The 26,053-nt window shown below is 34.4% G+C and overlaps 1 protein-coding gene across 2 annotated transcripts in view; it reads right to left on the reverse strand.

The window, feature by feature from the left end:
• Window positions 1–26,053, reverse strand: part of Cop1 (COP1 E3 ubiquitin ligase) — a 123,345-nt gene that overhangs the window by 90,407 nt on the left and 6,885 nt on the right. The window contains exons 2-7 of one of the 2 annotated variants that reach the window (XM_055624553.1): window positions 24,250–24,309; window positions 19,259–19,356; window positions 14,271–14,335; window positions 13,400–13,519; window positions 11,306–11,374; window positions 42–101 (exon numbers count right to left, since the gene is read on the reverse strand). In XM_055624553.1, the coding sequence (XP_055480528.1) occupies window positions 42–101; window positions 11,306–11,374; window positions 13,400–13,519; window positions 14,271–14,335; window positions 19,259–19,356; window positions 24,250–24,309 (472 nt within the window). Of the gene's footprint in view, window positions 1–41; window positions 102–11,305; window positions 11,375–13,399; window positions 13,520–14,258; window positions 14,336–19,258; window positions 19,357–24,249; window positions 24,310–26,053 lie in introns of both variants that reach the window. The other variant, XM_055624552.1, reaches the window with a different exon arrangement.

Genomic DNA, 26,053 nt, shown 5'->3' on the forward strand with positions numbered 1-26,053 from the left:
AAGTAAACAATGAGAAATGTAAGAATTTCTTGATTTCTTACTTCCACTCTTTTAATATCCTCTTCCAAAACACTCAGTTCCTTCTGGATCTGTTCCAATTGCTGTAGATTAAAGAAAGGGAGAAAAAATTCTAATCTACATCACATTTTCAACACCATAATAAAAATTTTAGGTTTAGGTTAAAAAAAAAAAAGTCTACTAAACTGACCATTAAGAGGACTGAAAAGAAAATCACAGAAGTAAATTCAAATGCTGACATTGAAATATACATGATATTTTATATGGGAACATAATTGCTATGTTTATTTAGTACAATAGAGGCTGATTTTATAAAAAATGTAAATAATGAACAATGACAATAAAGTGACTTAAAAATACAAGATTCATATTTCCTCATTTAATTGCTTGTTTTTAAAAGGCATGTGTTGTAACCCACTTTCAGTCTGACAGCAGTTATACCAATACCAAAGCAACTATGAATCAAGCACTATAATATTTACACATTATGATATAAATGTTTTTAAACATTTAAATATTTGGCTCTTCATAACAATATGATAAAACATATTGTTATGACATAACAACAATTTTCATATCTATAAAATAAAAGTATTTTAATCACAGGATACTATTCAATTATATAATGAAATATTCCTTTCTTACCAGAGAGTAAAGATGTTTACAACTATCATAAACCTAGAACACACAAGTGCCTCAGATATTATCATTATTATTGTATTATTGGGTTATTTCAGATTTTATGAGATGAGTCAAATAGAAATTATTCAACAGAAATAGCTCCAAAACTTTCATTATACACTAAGCTGCTTTCTAAAAGCTGTACTTCTCTGAGTAAGCATAACCTGCTATTTTACTTTAACCCAAATATATTGAACAATTTTAAAACACGAAGCAGTCACATATAAGTGCACAATACTTATTGCCAGATTTGAAGCAAATACTGTGTCTATTAGGAAAATGAGGCACAGAAAGGCTAGGTAATTTGTTCAAGATCATTCAGTCGGTGGGCAGAAAAACCGAAAGCAGCCTTCTTGCTATAAAAAGCAAGCCATCAACCACTGCAATACTAACTCAAGAAAACAGTTATCTTATGGTTTACACTTTTAATGACAGGTACAAAAGAACATTTTTAAAGGTTTGATAGTACTGTCTACTGCAGCAAAATAAGCACGTGACAACTATCTAAGCGATGAAATTATTAATCCAAAAATTACCACCTTAGCACTTTGCTAATCACTGAGAACAGTACAATGGAAGAAATGTTCAAACACAAGATCTAAGTGAAATTAAATCTTAATGGACTTAGAGAACTTTACTATAGGTAAAGACAGTAAATAATAAATGCTAAGGCTATGAGGAAAAGAAATAATAAAAGGAGCCTGTGTTAATGAATGTAATCACCCAACATCAATCTAATAAAAAATGATGAATCAAACACAGGACATTAGAGAAAACTAACATTATAGAGGCAGGCTAAGGAAGACACATGTTAACTGGAAAGACAAAAAGCCAGATGTAGCCACCAAATCAAGGGAGAAGATATATTCATCAGAGAAATCAATGGTTACCAAAAAGTGATTCGTATTACTACATATTTTCAAGTCAACATTGCATCTACATAGAGAAACTTTGCACATTCTTAAAAAGTGTATTCTTAAAAAGTGACAGTATTTCTATCTTAGCTAAAACACTGTTAGTATCTTTCCTGAAGACACTAAATGACAACTTGGTAGTCTTTCAAATAAAGACTGGGCCAATAACCAATTTTTTAATGTTCCAGATTCACAGAGTACACACAAACACTACTTCCTCTCCATTCATCCCATTGCTATTTCTAACTATTAGTACTTCACTCTAACATAAAAGTACTCTAGCCCAGCTCACATGACAGTCATGTAGTTTAAATGGTTTTCAACCTATTTTAGCCACTTGTAACATCCCAGTTATCCCTCACCTGCAGAAGTCTTTTGTTTCAGACATTTACGATTCCAGTGGTTTTTACTTCTAAATCAACAAAGCACTCCCGTGTTCAGCTATTATATACTTTCATCATCCTGAAACGCATCACTCCTAAATATCTTTGTTAAATTTTTTTTATTCTAGGGATTATTAGTGAATGTTATAAACAGTTAAAAACCTGTATCAACATAGACAATCCATATCATACTTGGTCATCATATAACCTATATGTATAAGCCTATAATTCCAATACTTAGGAGATGGAAACTAGAGAATCAGGAGTTTAAGGTCATCTTTGGTTGTTGAAGGCCAGCCTGAACTACATTGGACCTACAGCTTAAAACACAACTTATCTCCCCCCACACCCCAAATAGTACAGACATATCAAATGTGGAAAAACAGGTCAAGAAGTCATATGGAAAAATATATTAAGAGGACAATAAAAAGCATTTATGTGCCATCCTCCTACACACTGTAGCAGGAAACGTTTTTAAAAATATAACAGCAAAAATTTCTAAAAAGGATTAACACAAAACAAGAAAGTAACAGGCCTACTTAACTGGTGTTGTGTACAGCAGATCTACACTAGGTCTAAATACAAAAGAAACAAAGTATATTTTTAAAATGCATACAGTGGGGTTAGTTGGCAATTGCATGTCTCAAAAGCAAATGAATCTGTTTTTAATCCCCAGAATTTCTGTTAAAACGCTGGGTGTAGTGGCCCATGATTATAATCCCAGCACTGGGAAAGCTAAGGCAGCCTTGCTAGCCTGCTTAGCTACTTGACAAGTTCTAGCTCAGTGACACACAAGGTATAAACGTGCACCTGCATACACATCAAGGCAACTATACATAGTCAGTCATAAAACCACCTCAAATACAATGCTTCAAGAATCAACACAGCAGGATCACTAAAGACTCAGCTAAGTAAAAAAAGAAAAAAGACAACACACTTTCACAACTTTACACTGCACTACACTTGTTAAGTACAAAACTTACTACCAGATAGTAAATATTTATGTAAAGAAATTAAATCATTTTCAAGGAATGTACCTTGCAAAGAAGGTTTAAAAAAATCTATAATGAAAAACTATGACGCACTTAAAAAAGGAATTAAATGAGACACTAGAAGGAATAAGCATCTCTCATGTTCAGGGATCAGGAAAACTTCGTATTGTAAATATGGCAACATCACTAAATGAAATTCAATGTAATCACCAACAAAATTCCAATCATACTTTCATAATAATAAAAAACAAAACCCCTAAAATTCAGAAACACAAAGACTCCCAAATAGCTAATGCAATCTTGATCTAAAGGAACAAGTTAGAAATATATTATTAAACAGTGCTGCAATGAAGAAAACAATGTTTGTCATACAAAACCAGGCAAGACTATAGCAGAGAACAAGGATTTTGGATTTGGAACAAATCCAAAAAGGATTTATGTAACTACATCCACAGAATTCTCAAAAACGGGGCCAAAACACATCTTCAGAAAAAGTCTCTCTGGCAAATGATGTCATGAAAACTGGATATTTGCATATAAAAGAACAAAAGTAGATCCCTACCACTTAGCCAGGACTAAAAACAAAGGTGGGGGGGCAGGAAAACTCAAGTCAAAATGGATCAAATACCTAACCATAAGAAGGAGAAAATAGAAAGGAGAAAACAAAACAAAAACATACAAGAACTGTCTGAATAGAACTCCAATAGCCACAATCAACAAATGAAATTGAACCACATTAGAAAGATTCTGCACAAATTAAAGAAAGGTGTGCCTGAGGGTACAGAGTGACTTCAAAGGTAACCTGGCAAAATTAGTGAAACCTTATCTCAAAAAAGAAAAGAGAGAGAAGGGGAAGGAAGCTTGGAGATTTAGTTCAGTGGTAGAGCTCCTGCCTAGCATGCATAAATCCCCAAGTTTAATCTTCAGACCAAAAAGAAACCTCTGGGCAGAAGTAAAAGAGAAAATAAGGGAGCTATCCCAAGCAGAAAGAATCAAAGCATATTACAAGCATGTTGAAGATTCCATAATAAAACCTATCATTTTATGCAAATAATGTATGCTAATATAGTAGAGTACAAACCTAAGAACCCAGTAATCTAAAGGCTGGGACAGAAAGATTGAGAACTCAAGGCCAGCCTGGACTATAAATTCATCTTGAGACCAGCTGAGGTTACACAAGAAGGCCCTCTCTTGAAAAATAAAGAATTAAAGTTAACACATTAAAAAGTAACCGTGTTTCTGTTATGGTACAATTAAACCAGCAAATAAATGCAGAAAAAAAAATGAAAATCTTCATATTCAAGAAATGTTTCTATCTAAGTGAGCCACTGTTAAAGATAGTACCATATAAAGTACTGTTCAATAACATTTGAGGCAGCTAAAACGAAAGTACAACCAAAAATCCATGTATGACAAAGTCTACATAAAGAGCACATCTACAGCAATGCATGAGATATAAACAAAAGCCAAGTAGCAAGGAGTGATATTAAAAAAGAGAAATAGAAACAGAAAGCAGAACATAGGATAAACAAAGTCAAAAGCTGATTCTTAGAATTTATAAAATTGATATATCCCTGGGAAGAACCAATCAAGGATTTAAAAAAAGGTATTAGTGGTATGAGAAAAGAAAGAGGCCACTATGTTTTGACAAAAAAATTAAGAACATATCAAAAATTTATGATAGACAATTTCTCAGAAAAGTATAACATAAAAAGGAACCAACAAGACTCTGAATCAATAATCTAAAATCTACTGAAAACTAATGACAGTTCTAGATGGCTTCTCTAGTTATATTTCTAAACATTCAAAAGACATACATCATAGACTGAATAAATTTTACCCCACAAAGCAAAAGAAAACCAGAAGAGTGTATGTCACTTGTCAAAGTTAACAATCTTTACAACACTGCACAAGATCTGTGTAACTTTACTAGTTCACCCAAGAACACAGACACACAAAACTTTTAAACAAGTTGGGCATGGAGGAGCACACCTTTAATTCCAGCAGTCGGAGGCAGAAGCAAGAGAATCTCTGTGACTTTGAGGCCAACCTGGTCTACAAAGCAAGTCCAGGACAGCCAAGTCTACACAGAGAAACCCTGTCTCGAAAAACCAAAAATCAAACCAAACCAAAACAACAATAAAAAAAAAAAAAGAAAAAAATACTAACAATCCAAACCACGCAAAAGTACACAAAAATCACTCAGTGTTTTACACCAAGGGTTGCATTCAAGTAAAAGGATAAACTGCTCTGGTGGGGTCTCCTAGAATGTAAAACATTCTAGAAAAGATGTCCCTGGTACACTCTTGATGGCTGGTCACTACAGATACAGGGTTGGTTTTCTAATATTAAACCTACATTATTTATCCAGATTAGCAGAATGAAAAGGATAAATCCTATGATTATCTCAGATGTACAAAACTTCTGAAGCATACTCGGTCCCATTCATAACTGAAAAGAAAAGCTGCTTACTCAAGGGGAATAGAAATGTATCTCCTTGAATGATTAAAAACAAAACAAAAAAACAAAAAAACCCTACAGAAAACTCCATACCTAATGGTGACACGTCCAATGATTTCACTTTGAGATCAGCATCAAGACTAGGATGCCCAGCTATCACCACTTCTATTCATCACTGTACCGGATGTCCTAGCCAGCAGAGTAAGACAAGAAAAATAAATAAAAGATATAAGGATCATAGAGAAAGACATTGAATTGTTATTGCAGATTATGATGTGTACATAGCAAAACCAAAAAGATTCTACAAATTAGAATTAATGAAAGTCTAACAAGGTTGCTGGTGATTAAAAATATTTAAGTCAGATGAATTTCTATGTTTCAGCAACAATAAGAAAATAAAATTCAAGACATAGATATCATCATCTACATTAGCACTGAAATCATAAAATCTAAACAGGATGTAGAAGACTGATAGCTTTTGAAAGTACCAAAAAATTTTAAAATAGTTTATAAGACCTAACGTATGCACAAATAACATGTTCATGGGTTCAACGGCACAATGTTATAAAGATACATTCTTCTCAATTTTCTACAAAGTCAATGTAATCCCAATAAAAATCTCAGCAGACTTAACATGGAAATATATTAGCTGATTCAAACGTGTAAGAAAATGCAAAGAGCCAAAAATAGACTAGAATTTCTTGAAGAAAAGCTGTCCCTTAAGGTTCTAGTATATAGTATAGTACTTCTCAAAAGTAAGACAAATAGAGCATGGGAGCAGAAAAGAGAGGCCAGAGGTATATATATGTATATGTGGACACATAATGAATGAAGGTGAAAAACTTAAGAGCAATGGGATAAAGGATGGACTTTTAATAAAGAATGTTTTGCCGGCTGTAATAAGATCTCTAAATATCACATTTAAAAATCTCCAAGTAAAGCAGAATTCCAAACGTGAAAAATAACAAATCTTCAAATAAAACACAGTAGAGGAAAATATTTGCATAACCTCAGGAAAAAGATTCTGTACCTAGCACAAAAGACACCGTAAGAAAGATAATTTGAATACTCTTAAGGTAGAAACTTCTGTCCATCACATAGCACAAATAAGACAACAGGAAAAAGTATTCCAAATAGAAGGGAACATGATTTTTTTGTTAGACAGCTAAGTATGACAAAGAATTGCTATGAAAACAATTTATAGGCATTAAGCCACAAAAAAATGGAAAAACTACAAAAGTCTTATGTACAGACACACATTAAAAAAAAAAAAAACTCACAGAACCAGTGAACATAATATCAAATGTGCATCCTATTAGTCATCAAGGAAATGCAAATTCAAACTCCAAGATAACAAATCATACCTGGAAGAAATGTTTCTAGTTTCTAAACTAAGCAATGTCACTGATAACTTCTGGCAAGAATAAAATGCAATAGAAACATCCATATTAGTCTGTAGAATGACTATGCTATCCAAGGAGTACTGTTTAGGAAAACATTTTAGTGTTCTCTCTTTAATGTAAAGATATTCATACCCTATGGCTTACTGATTCCATTCTCACATATATATCATACAAGTACTCTAATATATACATATGTATGATACTAGCATTGCTTATAAATAGTCCCAACTGAAAACAACTCAAATGCCAACCAACAATTATTTTGATGAAAATAGTATATACTTATTTAATGAACACTATGAAAAAGAATCAGTCAATGTTGTGGTTAGTTGTTTTTTTAATCAACCTGACATAAACTAGAATCATATGTGAAGAGGGATTCTTAATTGAGAAATTTTCCCTACCAGATTTGCCTGTGGGGCAGTTTCTGTTTTATTGATTGATATGGTGGGCCCAGCTCACAGCAGGTGATGCTAACTCTGGGCATGTGGTCCTGAGTTGTATAAAAAAGCAGGGAGAAAACCATGAGAAGGAGGACAGTAAGAGCACTCCTCCATAGCCTCTACTTCAGTTGGTGCCGTAAGTTCCTGCCTGACTTCCCTTGGTGATGGAAGGTGACTTGATGCTTGTTAGCTGAAATAAGCCCTTTCCTTCCCTAGTTACTCTTAATCATAGTGTTTTTATCACAGCAATAGAAACTAATTAAGACAGTCAACTCACCATGTATATCCATACAGGTGAATCTTAACTCTGAGCCACAGAAGGCAGGAACAGATTACATACTGTACAAGTACATTTACATAAAGCTCAAAAATTGAGACCTATAAACACTTCAGCAGCAACACATTCAGGAAAGACAGATGTCATTACCGTAATATCAGAATGTTAGCAAGAAGGCAAAATAGAAAGTACTACTAAAGGGTAAGAAGGCAGCTTCTGGAATTCCAGCAATGCTTTGCTGTGTAATCAACAGTTGTGTACATGTTCTTCTACTCTAAGCATAACCTTTACTGATAGAGTTTCCCATGTTTTATTTCACATAAAATGGCTAAAATTTAAATCATTTAGATTACAATTGGAATAAACTGTTTGATAAAGAAGTTCCAAAAATTGTCAGTCTACTTCAAAAATAAATCAAGTGAAATACTATAAACTTTAATTCAAATGCTGGTTCAGATTTGAATGGATACAACTGGTTTTACCAAGAACTCAAAATTCTTCCACTGCTCTATGAAGAAAAGCTAAAACATTCCTCTAAATACATTTATTAAATGCTATGACAGGTAGGCTCTAATGTGGCTGCTAAAGGGCCTCTCCTCTTAGTATTCATATCTTTGTGGAGTTCCCTCTTGAAAGCAGTGGTTTTTGTTTTGTTTTGTTTTAACAAAGAAACAATGGTTAAAGTGTTAATGTAAAAATGAGGGTGTCAGACTTGTGAGATGGCTCAAGAGGTAAAGTAAAGACATCACGTCTGATGGTCTGATTTTGACCTCTGGGACACACACAGTAGCAGAAAATATGGAACGTACTCCCCCAAGTTGCCTTCTAACCTGTGTATTCACCCCCTTCCTAACCCAATCCCACAAAGTAAATAAAATATATTGATTTTTTAGAGTTTAATGAACTAGCGCCTCAGTCACTTGTAATTAAAATTAATATAACCAAACTCAATCATAGATACATTTTTTTAAAAAGTACTTATGAACATATATATACTGCTTGCTATAGGCTCCAATATCCAGAAATGCTTGAAATGTTTTCAAACTACCTACAAAAACATATAGTACAAGAGAAAGTCAATCATAAGGATATTAGACACAATTTATGTCAAGCTAGAAATGCCCAGTACAACTTCCCATTAAGTTTAATGACAAAAATAAAAAAAGCAGTACACAAAGCTTTATCATTCAGTTAAGTATCCCAGAGATGTTACTAGAAAACACCAGCTACCAGAGGAAAGACCTATCAGAACCATGAGGAGGAAACAATTCTTTCCACTCATCACTCCAGTTCATACTTTATAACAGTTTTTGTTCAAAATTATTTGTAAGACATTCATAGACTAAATAGTACTGTTTCAGAGGAGCAAGCAGATTCATTTTCTGACTAACATAATAAAAGTATCTCTCTATAGAACAAAGACTAGATGGATTAAGATTTTCTGAGCTTAGGTTTCCTTTGCTGTAACACAAATCCACCAGATGCACCAATGTAAGTGGACCCACCTCCTCACTGTCCCTTGTAGGGTTTGAGAGTCGGGACAGACTTAGGCAAAGATGATGCTGGTACAGCCAGACATTTCATGGGTAATCAAGTCTTTAGTCTCAATTCATCAGTCTCACGTTTTGGCCAGCATGTATAAAACTGTGGTGGGGCCAAAAGGGAGGTAGGTAAAGGTCTCAGCCCTTTCTGGATTTTTTATGACTATAAAAGCTTTAATTGTTAACACTTGAAACTATACTGAAAAAAGAAACTAAATAACTAATAAAAACTTTACATATTTCCATATCTAAAAAATGACCATACATTTCATTTAATTACCATAATCCTAATATGGCTGGGTTATTCACTTTATTGGTACATTTATTTATTTATTATCAAGGACTTACAATGAAACAAATATTTACAAGAAGCTATTAGGTCTACATCAAAAAAAAAAACACATGTAAAATGAATGCAACATAATTTCATTCATTGTTTAACATGTAAGGTAGATAAAAAATATGAAGATTTATCTATTTTCCAGAGACTTTTCCGCAGGAGATGGGGGCTCACAGTATATACATGCATTAGAAATCTTCAGTCTTGTTACTCAGTGTGATCCAAGGACCAAGGACCTCTAAGTCATCTGTGTGCTGGCAATGCACACAGTTGGGGACCAATGATTCCTTTTAGTTAAAACACTCACACACACACACAAAACAAAACAAACAAACAAAAATACACCTACATTTTAAAAAGATCCTAAGGTGACTCCATGAACTCAATAGTTTAAGTACTGTGTGGGCAGGAGAGATGGCAGTTCCTCTTACAGAGGCCGGACATGGATTCAGTTTCCAGCACCCACAAGATAGCTCACAACCCTCAGTAAATTCAGGTCCAGTGAGGCCCATCCCCTTGTTCTGACCTCTAGCACCAAGCACACTTGTGGTACACTTACATACATGCAGGCAAACACTCATACACATAAAATACACTTTTTAAGCACTGTGCTATAAGCTAAACAAATGAATAACTGACCATTACCTTCTCTCCCACTCAAAACCATCAAGAGACAAGTGAATCTTAGGCATGTAATAAAGATACTGTTTTTGTTAACATATAAAATAAAATTCCACAAAAGTTAGGATAAAGTATAGTCGCAAACCATGTAAAGAGCATTTAGCTCTCCACACCAGCATATTTCAAATCTTAACAAAGACAGAAGTTGGTAGCAAGACAAGATGAATGACCAAAAGAAAAACTACTAAGATAACAAAGTTCTGGAAATATGTAGTTTTATCACAGTAAAAAGATTACTCATCTTTTTTATTTTCAAGTTAACAGCCTAGAGCATGGCATACAATAGATTACATAGTTTAAGAGTAAAGTACCACTTTACTTTTAAAGCTCTTAAAAGTGAAAATATTAGAGAGTTGAAAAACTCAAGAGTTCAGAGTTATGTTTTATATGTTGCCAAAAGCACAGAATTGATCTTCACAGATTATCTATATGTGTGACTTTGCTAAATTAGAATATCCTGGTTATAAATCAGTGAATACAATACTGTCTTTTAAGTATCCTGCATGTTAAGAATTTGCAAGTTAAAGTTTTAACTATTTTTTTTAACATGCATTTTTCCCCATAGGAAAGGCTGCAACTTTTCAAGGTTATTTTAAATTGCCCTGTTTTCTGAGGAAAACTCATGGTTCTATTTTTTTTAGTTTCATTGCTTTGAGATGAATCGTTATGGTAAGCTAACAGTACTGGAGACTGGGGTTCACAGGATCTTATTTTGTATGCGGCAGGGAAGTACTCTACCAATACACTATTTTCCTAGCTATTAAAGTAAAAACTGCTGAAAACAGGTAACACACCTCCAAAAAAGGATCTTGAAAATAATGAACTATGCTGAACATGGTGGTATATAACTTTAATTCTAGCACTCAGGACACTAAAGCAAGCAGATCTCTATGGATCCAAGGCCAGCCTGGTCTAGAGTTCCAGGCATGCCCAGGGTTTTACAGTGAGACCTTGCCTAAAAACAAAGCTGAAATAAAAATGGTATGATAACAACAAAAGAACAAAAGAAAACGTAAGGTTTTTTTTTAAATAACAAAGCTTAAGAAAATTCACCTCCAAAGTTAAATGCTCTTAAAGTAAAATATTTAAACATGTTTAGCCTGAAATGGTTATATAAAATGGAAATAAGGAATAACAGAAACTCAATATAATGTAAGCACAAAATGACATACCTCTCTCTTATTTCTCCTTGCAACCTTGAGGAATTCCATAAGGATCTGTAGCTGAGCTGCATGTGATTCCTAGAATAGAAAATTTTCATTTTCCTTAACTAATACAAGTTCAAAGTTTTCATTGACAACTGTATAACTAATATTACAGATAAATCCACTTACGTTACTGTGCTACTTTTACAGTTTTTTTCCATCAGCTAGTTCCAATTTAAAAAAAAAAATCAAGCCACTTTTCATAAAGAATAACAGAAGAAATTGGTACTCTGCATGTTTTAAAAAAACATTTATATGCTATGGCTTCTTTTCTCCAAGCAATCTCAACAACATCAAGACAAAAACCACAATGAACCTAAAGTAGTTTCTAAACATGAAAATGTTTGTTCTGAAAGATTTCATTTGCTAGCATAAGCATTACTAAATGGAGAGAAGTATACAGCTTTCTCACAGGATTAGGCCTATCAACATTCACGACAAAGAAGACTCTGACCCTCCCCTGTCAGAAGGAAGTGGCTCTTTGGCAGTAGAGCAGGTATCCTTGAGAATTCTCTAAGTAACCCTTATTTGGAACGAGGTGGAATACTTTCTCTCATATGAAGATGCCCTCAACTTGGAGTAAACAGAAATACACCACCCAGGAAAAGTCATGCATTTTTGTAAAGTTTGATTAAAAAAAAAAAAAAAAGTCAATCTTTGAAAACACAGAAACACATAAATAAATAAAAAATATAAAGGGATAATGGTGAGTACCCCAAACTGGTACCCGAAATGAAGATTATATTAATAAATGATCATTATGACCATGACATTTGATGGGTATCCTAAAATTCACAAAATGAAACTAAGGAACTGCAGATGAACAGAATAAATATATGTCAAGACCTAAAACCAGAATGAGATAGTTTATAAACAAATGCAATTCTAACATTTTTTTCAGGTTTAAAAGGTAAAACAAAGATTAACAAAGCCATCATTTACCTTACTATGCAACAGAATTATCTGAAGCACTGTTAACACAGACACTTTGTCAGGTCTAGAAATTCAGATATTGCTATTTTACAAACGGCCCCAGGAAAGAGTGCTCACTGTGAAACAGTGTCATCTGGACAAGACATAGCTGCTGCACCACAAACTCACAGCAGCAGTGGCCACTTGTCCATGACATCCAGAAGACTGAGCCAATCAGTATTCATCACAACTACAGTGAAACTTGTAAGGTACCACCCTTTTGGGGTGATTGAGGATGCTAGGAGACTTGTGTTTCACAGTGGAGTAGATTCTACTTAATTTCTTTGCTCAATACTCCTTCAGCCCCGTGGTCCTATTTAAATGCTGCTGAGCCCTCCCAATACACACAAAAAGATACCTAAGCAGGAACAGATTTATTAGGAAGTTGGGGTTTGTTGTAAAAAGAAAGGAGTTAATAATAGAGGATAACGGGGTAGAAAATGATCAAAGAACATTATACACACATATACATATGTGTAGAAAATTATATATATATATTCATATTATCTATACTATATATTATAATACATATTAAAAAGAGCAAAACAAAAAATAAACAACAAAAAAAGGTACTAGATTACATTTATCAAAGGCCTAGATATTAAAGCAAGCTATATATGGGGAGGTCAGAGAGACAGTTCTCTTCTTCCACTATGGGACCAGGAATAGAACTCAGGTCATCATGTTTGCATGGTATAAGCTTTTATCCACTGAGTTATCTTGCCAATCCCCCAGCTAGTTCATCAACGTCTATTAATCCTATGCCCAGCTTGTCCTATAAACCTGACACATGATACTCCCAATCCCAGAGCCTCTGCTCCACAATACAGTGGTGTAAGTTCTTAGCTATACATCACTGTTGGCCTAGTGCACAGTTTTGTCAAATTTGAAAATCTATTACCCTTTATTCATCCACTTTAGGGCTTACAAAATGGGCTGGAGAAATGCTTTTCAGATATGTTTATTCTAATAAAAAATAATTTACTGAAAATGACCTATTATTTCAAAAGATTTCTAGGTATTTTTTTCATTACAGACTAACTAGATAATCACTTAGCGCAAAGATCTTTAAAGTCAGGCACCACTTACGGCTTCCAGTTGTTTCTTCTTCTGCACTAGTAATTCCAACATGAGGTTGACATTGGCCAGATCAAGGTTATCCTGATCAGTTCCTAGCAAATCTTGAAATATCTGCCACCTATGCCCATTCTAAAATTGAAAAGAAGAAAGATGATAATTTAACAAGACTGCTTTAGATTCTAAAACAAATATTTAAGAACTTTCTCATGTGTTCTGTTACATCAAAAGTAAAATTACAATCACATTCTAACTTATTTCTTCCCAATTAGTGGAGGTACAATTTATCTCTACTTTGAATGAATTTACTAGCATAAAAGACACACAAAAGACAAATAATAAGTTGAAATTTCTAAGTACTGTAAATCAAAATACCTGGATTTTCGGCCTTGCACTTTGTAAAATATTAATTTTAAGTTCACTTGTCTCAATAATTTGGGGATAATCCTTTTAATTAAGAAACTTTGAGCAGTTTATTCAAAATACATTGACATATGGCTCGTCAAGTGTTTGACACAAGTAAACTCTATCTAAGGTATCACCTTACCACCAGGCCATTCAATTGATGGTCAGTCTAGGAAACTATTACAGACAATCAATCGAATTAGGTTATTATTTACTTATTTATTTGAGTAATTTACTCTTAAATAAACTTGCTTTAAGAAAAGTCAATTCTTTACTAGATATTAATATCTATTTTTGAAAAAAAAAACCATTAAAATGGATTTAGTAGAAATAGGAATAAGAGGAGCTAAGAATATTGCTTATTTCATAAGGTACTTGTCTACTGTGTATGAAGCCCTGTACTCAAGCTCCAGCATTATAAAACAAACAAACAAAAATAGAAATAGTAATAAGAGCTGAAACATACGGTGCTACTCACTGAGTGGTCCAATTTGAACCTCTTTTCCTCAAATCTCTGCTTCTGTTTGAGAATAAGTTCATTCACTGAAAACAAAAGTAAAAAGCACACAAAATTTGTATTTTTGTTAAATTTATCTTCTAGTTATTCTGTTCAGGTAGGTTTTTATCTTAACTTTTACAGAGCTCCAAATTTAAGAAATATGAAAGAGAAATTGGTGGCTTTCTAGTCTATTTTGAATTAGAAAAAATATGTATCTACTTGTTACTACATCAAGTTCTATTACTACAGAAAATTATTTATAATATATACCCCTCTTATATTTTTCTCAATAATAACTATTGTTATCTGAAGAGAGATAATTTTTCACTATGTAAAACATTTAAGTGCCTTCTATGAGACGGATTTTTGCTTTGTTGTAATTTTTGTATAAACACCTTGGAAGATGCTAATAATGACCTATGTAAAAACATCTTATCCTTTTTAACAACATGATTACTTTTCCAAATCTCAGACATCATATAACTTTCAAAGATGCCAAATCTCTTCTTAATCACGGTACGACTAACTTAGCCAAATTAGTCAGTTTGTTCTCTACCAATAATTGATAAAGGGCCAAAGAAATCACACAGTTTGTTTCCAGTTTTTAAGACAAGGTCTTAGTATGTACCAAGCCTGATTTAAGATTCCTGATGCTCCTGCCTCAGCCAGATTATAGGGATTCCACACACAGCCCTGAAACAGTCTTAATCAATGAGAGATGTGCTGTTTTTCAGATGATACTAAGAAATTCTTTCCCTGTCTCCAGAATGAGGTGTTATCTGAACCTTTTTAATGACATTCTGAAGTTCTGGGGAGAATTTAAAATTATTAATGAGCTCTGGAAATTCTCTGTAAATGAATACAACTTAAAAAATGTTTAAGGTACTTTACTTGTATTTAGGATTTTTTGTTCTTACACCAAACAGTCTAATGCCAAAAAGGCTATTCGATGGTGCTAGAAAATTCTATTAGGATACAGAATTCATTTGAGTGACACATGGAATAGGACAGAGTTGGAATCCAAGATGAAATGCCGAATATCATCCACTATACAAATAAATGAGGATAGATACCTCAAATAACTCAAACTAGCAAGAGATACATAAGAAGTAGTAGTAGTATAACAGGATAATCAATACTACCACTGATACAGACCTATAAACTACATAGGCCATGTAAAGGTCAAATAAGAGTGTAAAAATGCACAGACTCTCCAAACAGAAATATGAATGAAAAATAATACAGATAAAGTGTATATTGTGCATGTGACCAACTCATGAAACATTAAATGGTTTTATGAAGGTTAGCAGGGCAAAGAGTTAAGAGTAGAAATATTAATACATCAATATTATTCTAAAAAGTAGGAAACATAAATACCGAACAATTTTATTACAATCTACAAAAGAAAGAGAAAATTTGAAACAACACAATGGAACGTGAACAGGTAATAATGAACCAGAGTGGGACTGAAGGGACATCTGAGTGGTTAAGAGACTTGCTTCACTTACAAAAGAGCAGTTTCAGTCCCCAGCACCCACAAAGCAACTTATAGCCACCAATGACTTTGTCAAGACTCCTTGGTAGAAGGCACATACTTGGTATACATAAATATAAGCAAACAAAACACTCATACATATATCATAAAAAATAAAAAAATATTTAAAAGAGTAAGCCAGAGTTTAATGTTTCTTTCACATTAAGTTTTTAGCATGTGAATAAGAACTGTGATTTAAATAGTTACAATATTGCATGTTACTGCATATTTTAAAGTCTTACATGCCACCACAGTTGATTCTTGCCAACACTATTACAGTAAGTTTTTAAAGGTTGCAAATTACAATAGTTATTATAGAAAATGAAGGATAACACGAAAAGAAAATATGTTGGTCAGCAAAAAGTACTAAAGAAAGATTATATAACGGGAGAGCCAAGCATGGTGATACAGGTTTGTTATCCTAATATTTAGGCTGGCATGGTAAGATTACAAGTTCAAAGACAAACTGAGCTGTACAAAAAAGCCTCATCTCAAAAATAAACATTTTTAGTAAGGAAATAATGCAAGTAAGCAAAATAAGCTTTAAACACTGAATCAGAATTTTTGTATAGATACTGAAAATGTTATTCTCCACTTTAAAAACTATTCTTCAAAGAAAGCGCTAAGCACAATACTGAAGAAGGAATAAATCTTATGCTTCTAAGAACCATTTGATCTGCATTAACAGCCTGTCTGGCAAGACATAAATAACTGGTACATTAGTGGAACAACCAGTATAAGAGTAATCAACTACTCTCTAATTGGATTTAATGCCCAATCCACAAAAAGAAATCTTACCTAGCAACACTGTCAGACCTCAAAGCTGTGACTAGACAAGCTATAGGCACTAGGCTAAAACTACTACTATTATTCTGCTAAATGGACACAGTATTAAACCAACTCCTAACCTTAACAGTCATCTAGTAGAAGGCCACACATCTAAAATATATCCGCAGCATAAACTGGACTTTTGTGTATGTAAAAAAAGAGAGCACAGAAGACTAGACTGATAGGGAAGTGGGAGTGGATTTGGAAGGAATTACAAGAAGGGTGAATATGACCAAAATGTAGTATATGAAATTCTCAAAAACTAAAAAGCAAAGAACTTTTTAAATTATACCTTTATATAAACAACAGTCTGTCTGGGAAGTAAAAGGACTGGTCTGTTTTCCTAAGTATGCTTTACTTCGTTTTTTGTTTTTGTTTTTTTATTAGCAATTCTTGAAAAAAAAACTTTTTTATTTTAATACGTTAAAATGTGAATGAAGCAGAAATCTCTTCAAATACAAGCTACATATAATTGAGCATATGGCATGTGACTTTTTTAACTAAGATTTTCATATTGAGATTTTCCTATCTCTAATCTAGAGAAGCAATCAGTCCTCCAGGAAAAAAAAAAGTAAAGTCTATATAGCTTTACCCAAGTCACTCAAACTGTTTATGTCTCAGTGTCACCTAAAAAGCAAGCATCATCATAGTAGTATAAGACTGCACTAAAATAAAGCCGTAGCCTATAAAAGCACACAACATAGTGCCTAACGGGAGCTCTGAGTGGACTGTTTGTGGGAGAGACAGACAGACAAATGGGAAGAGGGTGTGAGGGCTAGGGAGAAAGTAAAGGAAAAAATGAGGAGCAGGCAGAAAGGTGAGTATGGAAGAGAGGGAGTGAGACAGTGAGGAAAGCAGGGAGAGAGAAAGAAAGAGACTGTGTTGCAGAGGCTCTCTGTGCAGCCCAGGCTTAGACTGAATTACTCCCCCCCCCCACACACACACACAAACATACTTCATCCTCAGAAATGCTGGGAGAGTACAGGTGTTCACCACCATACCAGGTCTAAATACAGATACTAAAGTTTGCAAACACACAAACACAAACAAATCAGTTGGGAAGTGGAAAGTGGGAATAAACTAACAGTAACTCCTGGAAAGGGGGGTAGAATTTGAAGACATGGGAAAGAAAAAAAGGAATTGAGTATATTGAGGGTGCTTTAGATTTTGTCAGAATCCCCTTCCTCTTCAAGTCTGAGTTGTTGTACATTTTATTTTTATCCACTTGGCCTTCCATGGCTCCATCTCCGGGCTCCAGAGAATGATGCTATGGATATGAGCATACAAATACTTCTGAGGACTTCTTCTTGTTGTCCACTTACAGGAAACTGTTGGATCATGAAACTTTGTTTCACTGTGTTTTCAGAAAACACCGTACTGTTTTCCACTACAAAAACACATACAGCATCTCCATTTTCACAATCCTTTCTAGCAGCCACCTTAATGAGCATATAATCTGTGTATTTTTAGTTCCCTCTTTCATATTCTTTGATTGCTGTTTTACTTTTGCTGGTTTATGACAAAGGATACCTCAGAGTAGAAGTAAAGAACCAGCTGTAGACTTACTCAGGTTATGGTAGGTGGGAAAGGACATGGAGCTGCCTACTCTCTCCAGGCATGCATGCCTCCTCTAGTACCTCCACATGTTCAGCAACATGCACATCTCTGCACCAGATATCATTTTGACTTAGTATCAACTCATCCTTCAGTTAATCTCATCTTCCCTTTGATGAGGGTGGGCCTGAAATTACAGACCTCTACCAAAGTTGTTAGTCCCTTGAGCAACCTAGAAGCTCCCAGGCATCAGCCACCTCATTTTACTTGCCTATCATTAGGGCATTCTACTTGGAACTACTCATCCTCATGATTATTTATGTATTTTACTGGCAAGTAATATTAGTCTTAGCATTTCTGTTGTGTTCTAATACTCATTATTCCTTAATTTATACTGAAGTTGGTCCTGCAATTTTATGTTAAGACAACTTATTTTGAGACAGGTCTGCCTGGACCACACAAGATCTCATGCATTAGCTATGATGAGCTCTCAAGTGCTAGGTATGAAAACTGCCACCATATATAATTAAAACCATTAATTTTTAAATTCACAATAAACATTACATTGACAACATTAGTTCCAAGTTTCTACCACTCATACCTAAATTTATACTCCACTCAGGCGTCTATAGAGACTCAATCTTCCCCTTCTCCGGTTAGTCAACACTGACCAAGCACATGTTGTCCCTCCCTATTAAGCCTTTCCTCTGTTATTTCTAACTGCAACTGTCAGCAGAAACATATAATACTACATACAGAAACATATAGGTGTTCTAAATCTCTGACAACCTCTTGAAAATTTACATTCTGTCCAAAATTCTAAAGGGTATAATAATTCTAAAAGGCATGTTGGTCTTGAATCTATGAAACTGAAAAATAACAAGAAATGGTACTAACCATGTACAGAGTCTATGCCATAGCCCAAGAAGATGAAAGCACCCTGGTGAGTAACAGAAAAACTTGCTTACTTCTGAGTTGGGATTTCTGAATAAACTATTGTTGGCATATATTTTGTGGAAAGAGTATAACAGAAATAATTCCAAAGACTCACCCAAGAAATTAGGATAGAGATGGTCAATATTGTCCACAACATAATTACACTTGGGACATCTATTATTGTCCTCCAAACTCTGATGAATACACTTGTAGCTATTAGCATGGGGGAAAAAAACATAAACTTAATTAAACAACAAAGAAATTAACAAACTGGTCAAAAAATACTAACAGTGTTCTCACTTTCAACATAACTGATATAGCAAATTTATTTCCACCTACATTTTTATATAACAAACAAGATACATGAAGCATTTATTGACTGAATAATATATAAAGTCCTACATGTAGTATAAAATGTGAATGAAGACTACGTTTTAAGTTATGCAATTTATATCATACACTAGGAAGGCAAATGTCTACAGCTTAGTTAAGCAAACTATATATGTTCTTAGAATATTGATATCCTTAGATCACACAGAGTTCAAACAAAAAGAAAAACTCTAAATACTCAATCAAAAACAAATATCCAGTCTAGACGTATGAGAAAATCATCTTCACTAGTAACAAAAAAGTGATTCAAAATTATATGCTAATTTTTACTAACAGGAATCGAAAAATAAAAGAAAATAGTGTTATACTCCAGGAGACAGAATCTTAAATAGCTGAAGGAAATGCAACCAGTGCAACTTTCCTAAAAGTTAAATGCAGAAAAAAAAACCTTAAGGTTCTATATTCTATTTAATATGGTGACTTTTATTTATAAGACGTTATCATCAGGAAACACATATGCTCTTCAATGCAGAGTTAGTTAACAGCATCATAATAGCAAACTATAACATAAGCTACCTAAAGTACACATACAAATTGAACAAATCTATAATTATCAATTCAATGCAATGGTATACTGACAATAAAAAAAAAATCACATTTTACATGTATATATATCATATATTGTTTATGCATATTTATATATTTTTCCATACACATTACAGAAAATATTCTTTCTTATATCTTTGTGGTACACATTTTTTAAAAACTGCTAATTTCATCAGTACTATATGTGTGTGATGGTGCAAGGCATCGGCCATGGATCAGAAGACAACTTTGTGGACGAGATTCTTTCTTTATACCTTTACATGGCTTCTGGAGAGCAAACGCAAGTTGACACATTTGCATAGCAAGCTCCTTTATAATGCCAGACCTTTTATAACTGTGTATTACCTTGCCTAAATAAATAAATGAATATACATGTTCTACGTATTATTAGAAAACTATCAAATTGATATGGGAAGAAAATCATTATATCATCAATATACATGAACATTTTAAATAAGCTAAAAATGACTTACAGCGTTAATGAACAGTATTTCTGTCTGTAGGTGAGTAATATTTTCTTTGTAGATGTTTTTAAGTCATTTCTATAGTACGTATATATTACTGTGATAAGCAGGAAAGAAGAATTTCTAAGAAACTAGAAAGGTACTTATAAAAATCATTTCTAAAAATAAAATCTACCTTTTCTTCTTTCCAGATTATTATATATTTACTTCACTTTTATAAACTGAAGCTGATTTTTTAATCTTGCTACCTTCCACCCATCAAGCTTTATTGTTCTACATTTCTACTACCTTCATTTCACATTCATTACTTTCCAGAAAAGCAAGAACAGACACTCTGGTCTTTAGCACACACAGCACAGGGGCCTAAAGCAGAAGTAACTGTGTGTCCATAATAAATATGAGACCCTGGTATCTACAAAACAAATTATGTAAACAGTGTTCCAGAAACACCATAATTACTTCCCGCAACAAGAGCAAGACTATGATTACCAAGATAAGCTCCAAATGTGACTAGACACTTCCTATATGAAAATATCAATAAAGAAAATAACATTACATATTAGTTTTAATTTTTATTAAAGAAGACCCATGATGAAATATAAAAACACAAAAGACGAAAAATTCAATGTGGAAAAGTGTTCTTAGAAAAAGAGCAGATGAATGATTATTATCACAATATAAACATGAGAAGAGTTTGGCTTTTACCAATAAAGTCAAATAAAGCCAGTTATGAAAGAGGAAACTGGGTAGATATAAATGTGAGAGGGGCTGAAAGATAAAAGGAAGAATATTTTAGATGTTAACAAAAAGCTTTGTTATAAGTGCTAAAGAACATGTAATTTTTGAATGGTCAGAGACAAAAAGGACATCATTAATCCCTCACCCTCCAAACTTAGGGAACAGGAAAGAAGAGAGAGCAGAGATGGGAAAGAGAACTGTGAGATGCTGTCTTTTGGACATGACACAACTTTTCTACTGAGGACCTTACACAAGACCTCCAAAAGACTGGGCCCATCACAGATGGAAGAGGGACTCCTAAGTTCCTAGCTTTTTTCCAGGCACTATATACAATTAATGGTTGACGTGGTGGAAGGCACAGATCACTGTGTAGCCCCTGGTAACATGCCCTCGCTCAAATAAATAACTGCCAACATTCACGTAGTCATCCCTTATTAAATACTGTGAGGCCAAACAAACAAACAAACAAACACAGAGAGGAGCCTGGAGACAGGGCAGGGAGGAATGAAGAGGGTGGGTAGGAACAGGAGGGGGAAAAAGGGGGCGTATAATCATAATATATAAATGTATGAAATTTTCAAAGAACCAAATTAATCAATAAAAAATGAATAATAAAGCCAGGGGCAGTGGTGCATGCTTATAATCCCAGCACTCAGGGAGGCAGAGGCAGAGGCAGGTGGAGCTCTGTAAGGCCAGGCTGGTCTACAAAGCAAGTCCAGGAAAGCTAAGGCTAGACAGAGAAACCCTGTTTGGGGCGGGTGAAGAGGAGGTGTAACAAAACATGAGAGTAGGAGAGGGACTTTTTGGTAGAAGAGATTTGGTGGAAGGAAAGAGATAAAAGTAGATAATGGGGAGGGTATTATGAGTAAAGTACACTATGTATGTATGAATTGTGAATGAGAAAATATAATTCCAAAGTTAAAAAAGACATGGCAAAAGAATTCTGAAAACATGTAATTATTTCTTAACAATGAAAGCTTCTAACAATGGAGAAAAAATGGCTGACAGAGACATTTACATTTCGTAGTACATTGTTCCACACCATAATAGTTGCTTTTCTAAGCCAAGAATATATAGTGTCATAATTTTATTTTAATGGAGAACATAAATAATACAAATTAAATAGGTTAGTTTAGTCCAAACCTTGCTAACCCTGAATCCTACTTCAGATCAAAGGCCTCACCCACTGGTAACTAAGGCATATGTGCCTATCGAATGTCATGCTCAGCCACTGTTAACATAAAACTACAGGTACAACTTCCAATACTAAGACTAATCTTACATGGTAACCGAATCCATGAGTAATTCATGGAAATGGCTGGTCCCAGGTAGCAAAAAAAAATTTAAAAATAAACAAGTAAAATGAGAGGTCTGATTCCTGGGAGCTCCTAGGTTGTTCAAGAGACTAACAACTTTGGTAGAGGTCTGTAACTTCAAGCCCACCCTCAAAGGGAAGATGAGATTAACTGACGGGTGAGTTGATACTAGGCCCTGCAACTTAATGAAGCCAAAATGATATCTGGTGCAGAGATGTGCATGTTGCTGAACATGTGGAGGTACTAGAGGAGGCATGCATGCCTGGAGAGAGTAGGCAGCTCCATGTCCTTTCCCACCTACCATAACCTGAGTAAGTCTACAGCTGGTTCTTTACTTCTACCCTGAGGTATCCTTTGTCGTAAAACAACAACCAGAGAGAGATGAATACCCAAAAGAACAGAAAGCAGAGACCAGCATATTGCGGTATGAAGGAGAGTTTGCCACAGAAGCTCATGTTCTGGCATTGTTTGGGGATGTGGTGAAACTTCTGAGAGGTCCATCCTTGCCAAAGAAGTTATCATTGGTGGAGGGCTTTTAGTGATTACAGTCTCTCCCCACTTGCTGTTCCCTCTGTCTGCTTTGCATCTGCATTTGAAGATGTGAGCTCCAGGTTCCTAATCCTGAAGTCACCATGCCTACTGCTTGCTGCTATGCCTCCTTGCCGCAATGCACTCCTATTTTTCTGGACTGGAAAACTCAGACTTTTCCTTCTATAAGCTACTTCTGGTCATGGTGTGTTATCAAAGCAACAGAAAAGTAAGTAATACACACATTCATGGCAGCATTATTCATCAGGGCCAGGAGGCTGAATTCATAGATGACTGCATGAATAAGCAAAATGTCCCCTCTTCATAAAAACGCAATACTATTCAAACTTAAAAGACAGTTGTGTCATAACAGAACACAGAAGAATGCAAAGGACATTATGTGAATTAAGTCATTCAAAGAAAGACATATTATGATCTAAGTACATACATATGAGGTATCTAGAACTGACAAATCCATACAAACAGAAAGGAAAATAGTAGCTTTCAGGAATTGCAAAAATGAAAAGTGAAGCATTGTTTTAGCAGGTATACAGTTTCAGTGTTGCAATAAGAACAAGTCCTGGAGACTGCACAACAAATGAACATAGCACAACGTAACTCTATACATCAAGATGAGGTAAAACTCTAAGTTCTGTGTTTTACAATTTGAATTTTTAAATACATCAATATGACACGTAATTATAGAACATGTAATTATTATATATAATATGTAGAATACATCAATATAATCTAAAGACAATCAGTGTAGTGTTAACTAAGACAGTGCAGGACTTTTTAATCCATTCCATCCTTTTTCTATGTTTGTGCCCACCTGTTTTCTGGGTCCTCCCACCTTACTCCCAAGTAACTGTCATCTCATGTTTAATGACTGAGTATCCACCTGATTTTCTTAAACACTGAAGTTTCTGCTAACAGATAATAAATACAAGATTTAAAAATTTATCTTAACACTGGAGTATTTCACATAAGTCATGTACCAAACACATTTTATAACTTCAGCTGTCAACCCTATAAATACCTATCAGTCAAAGAAAAATATAAAATGAGTTTAAAGAGCATAACTTCCTGTTGGATGCATGTATACTGAATGAAGATCACCTTACCAAAAACTGTGGCCACATTTTGTCATGTATGCCTCCTCAATCATGTCAAAACAGATGGGGCTACAAAAAAAAGAGAGAGAGAAAAAAAAAAAACATTGACAAATGTTTGTTAACACACAATGTTACACATTGGAAAGGGCTTGTAACAAAGTCAAACAAATCAAATTTAATATATAGCTAAGAGCTAAGTATTCTAATCTTCTCAACAGAAACTTTTAGGACTGTTAGAAGTAACATGTTCAAGCTGACCCAAAGAGCAATAAACTCTGAAAGAAGTGCAGTAAGTACACTTAAGTTATTCAAAGATTTTACCCAGCCCATAATGTTTAGGTGAAACGGTTATCAGAGGCCTCAAAAAAGTTCTACCCACTATTCCTACGCTCAGAACACTAACCTAGACCAACTAGCCCAAGTTCTCTTCTTGAGACTAAAAGCACATACATCAGAGGTAAAGCAACTGTTAAGTATTACACAGTCCTAGGCTCCATCCCCAACCTGAGAGGGAGAGAAAGGGAAAAAGGGAAGGAGAGAAGGGAACAACCCTCTTTTTATCTTATTCTAAAGAAAACTAAATCTTTGAATGATAACATAGTTTCAATAATGCTTCTAGATAGTGTCAGTAAAAGCTAACATATAAAATAGACCAAGCAATATTTATTAAACTATGTCATATAGTAAGTCATTTGATCCTTCCTACAATACAGTAAACGAGGTACCAGTTGTAGTGCTCTTTCCTCCAAATTGAAATATTCCTTCCTTGGGTGCAGGGGGAAGGGAGTCATAAGATTCAAGACACTGAGGAAACTTACGAAGCTCAGAATATTACAAGATTTACAAGGCCCTTCAACCAATGTTTTTAAAGCAAGTAACAATTACAGGGAAGGGGAGACTTCAGTGGAGCTACTTAAAATTTGTACAGGGCTCATGCACACAGCCTGAGTACACTGCACCCCATCTGGGTTGAGTTTTTGGTGATTCAGCTGCCTTTCAGTCACCCTTACTTACTTCTGCAACTAAGACCCCCAAAATTCATTAGTTCACCAAGCTAGACTTGGGTGGGACCATTTCTTCAGTCTGTCACTACTTTCCTGTCTGGGGTGAGTAAACATTTGTGTCTCCCCAGAAAAAGTCACACAACAGTACCTGTTACTAGACCCATTTTATAAATGAGAAAACTGAGAGAATGAGTTGTAAAAGTCAGATGGGTAGGATGTAACAAAGCCACAATCAAATTTAGGTCTATGTTCTTAATCACTGTAATATATGGTGGTGTGATATTTGAAGTTAAATTTCAATTCTAACTCTCCTCTTACTTATTTTTCTAAGAAGATCAAAACAATACTCGATATCCCAGCATTCTTTGCAGTCAAAAAGCATGATTAATGGGCATAGGGTTATAGATAGCTAGGACAAGACACTTGAATGGCCTAAATCATAATATGATAACTACAGTTCACACACACACATGCACACACAAAAACAAACCAACATTATTAAATGATCAAGATAGGGTATTTGCAATGTTCCTACCACAGAAAAGTGAAAAATGTCTGAGGCAATGGATATACCAAATTGTCCTGATCAAATCATTACATACCATACCCATCATATTCAACATAACTATATGTCAACTGACATGAATATAAAGCTTTGGGGTAGACTCAGTTGGCAAAGCATTTTCTTTACAAGCAAGAGAACCTGAGTTATTCTCAAATCATGTAAATGTGCATGATCTGTAATCCAGTGCCAAGCAGGCAGACACATACCTTTAGAAAGATCCTTGGGAAAATATTTTTTTACATTG

The sequence above is a fragment of the Psammomys obesus genome, unplaced genomic scaffold (genome assembly GCF_907164565.1).
Source record: "Psammomys obesus unplaced genomic scaffold, mPsaObe1.curated_primary_1811, whole genome shotgun sequence".
In the NCBI taxonomy this organism is placed as follows: Eukaryota; Metazoa; Chordata; class Mammalia; order Rodentia; family Muridae; genus Psammomys; species Psammomys obesus.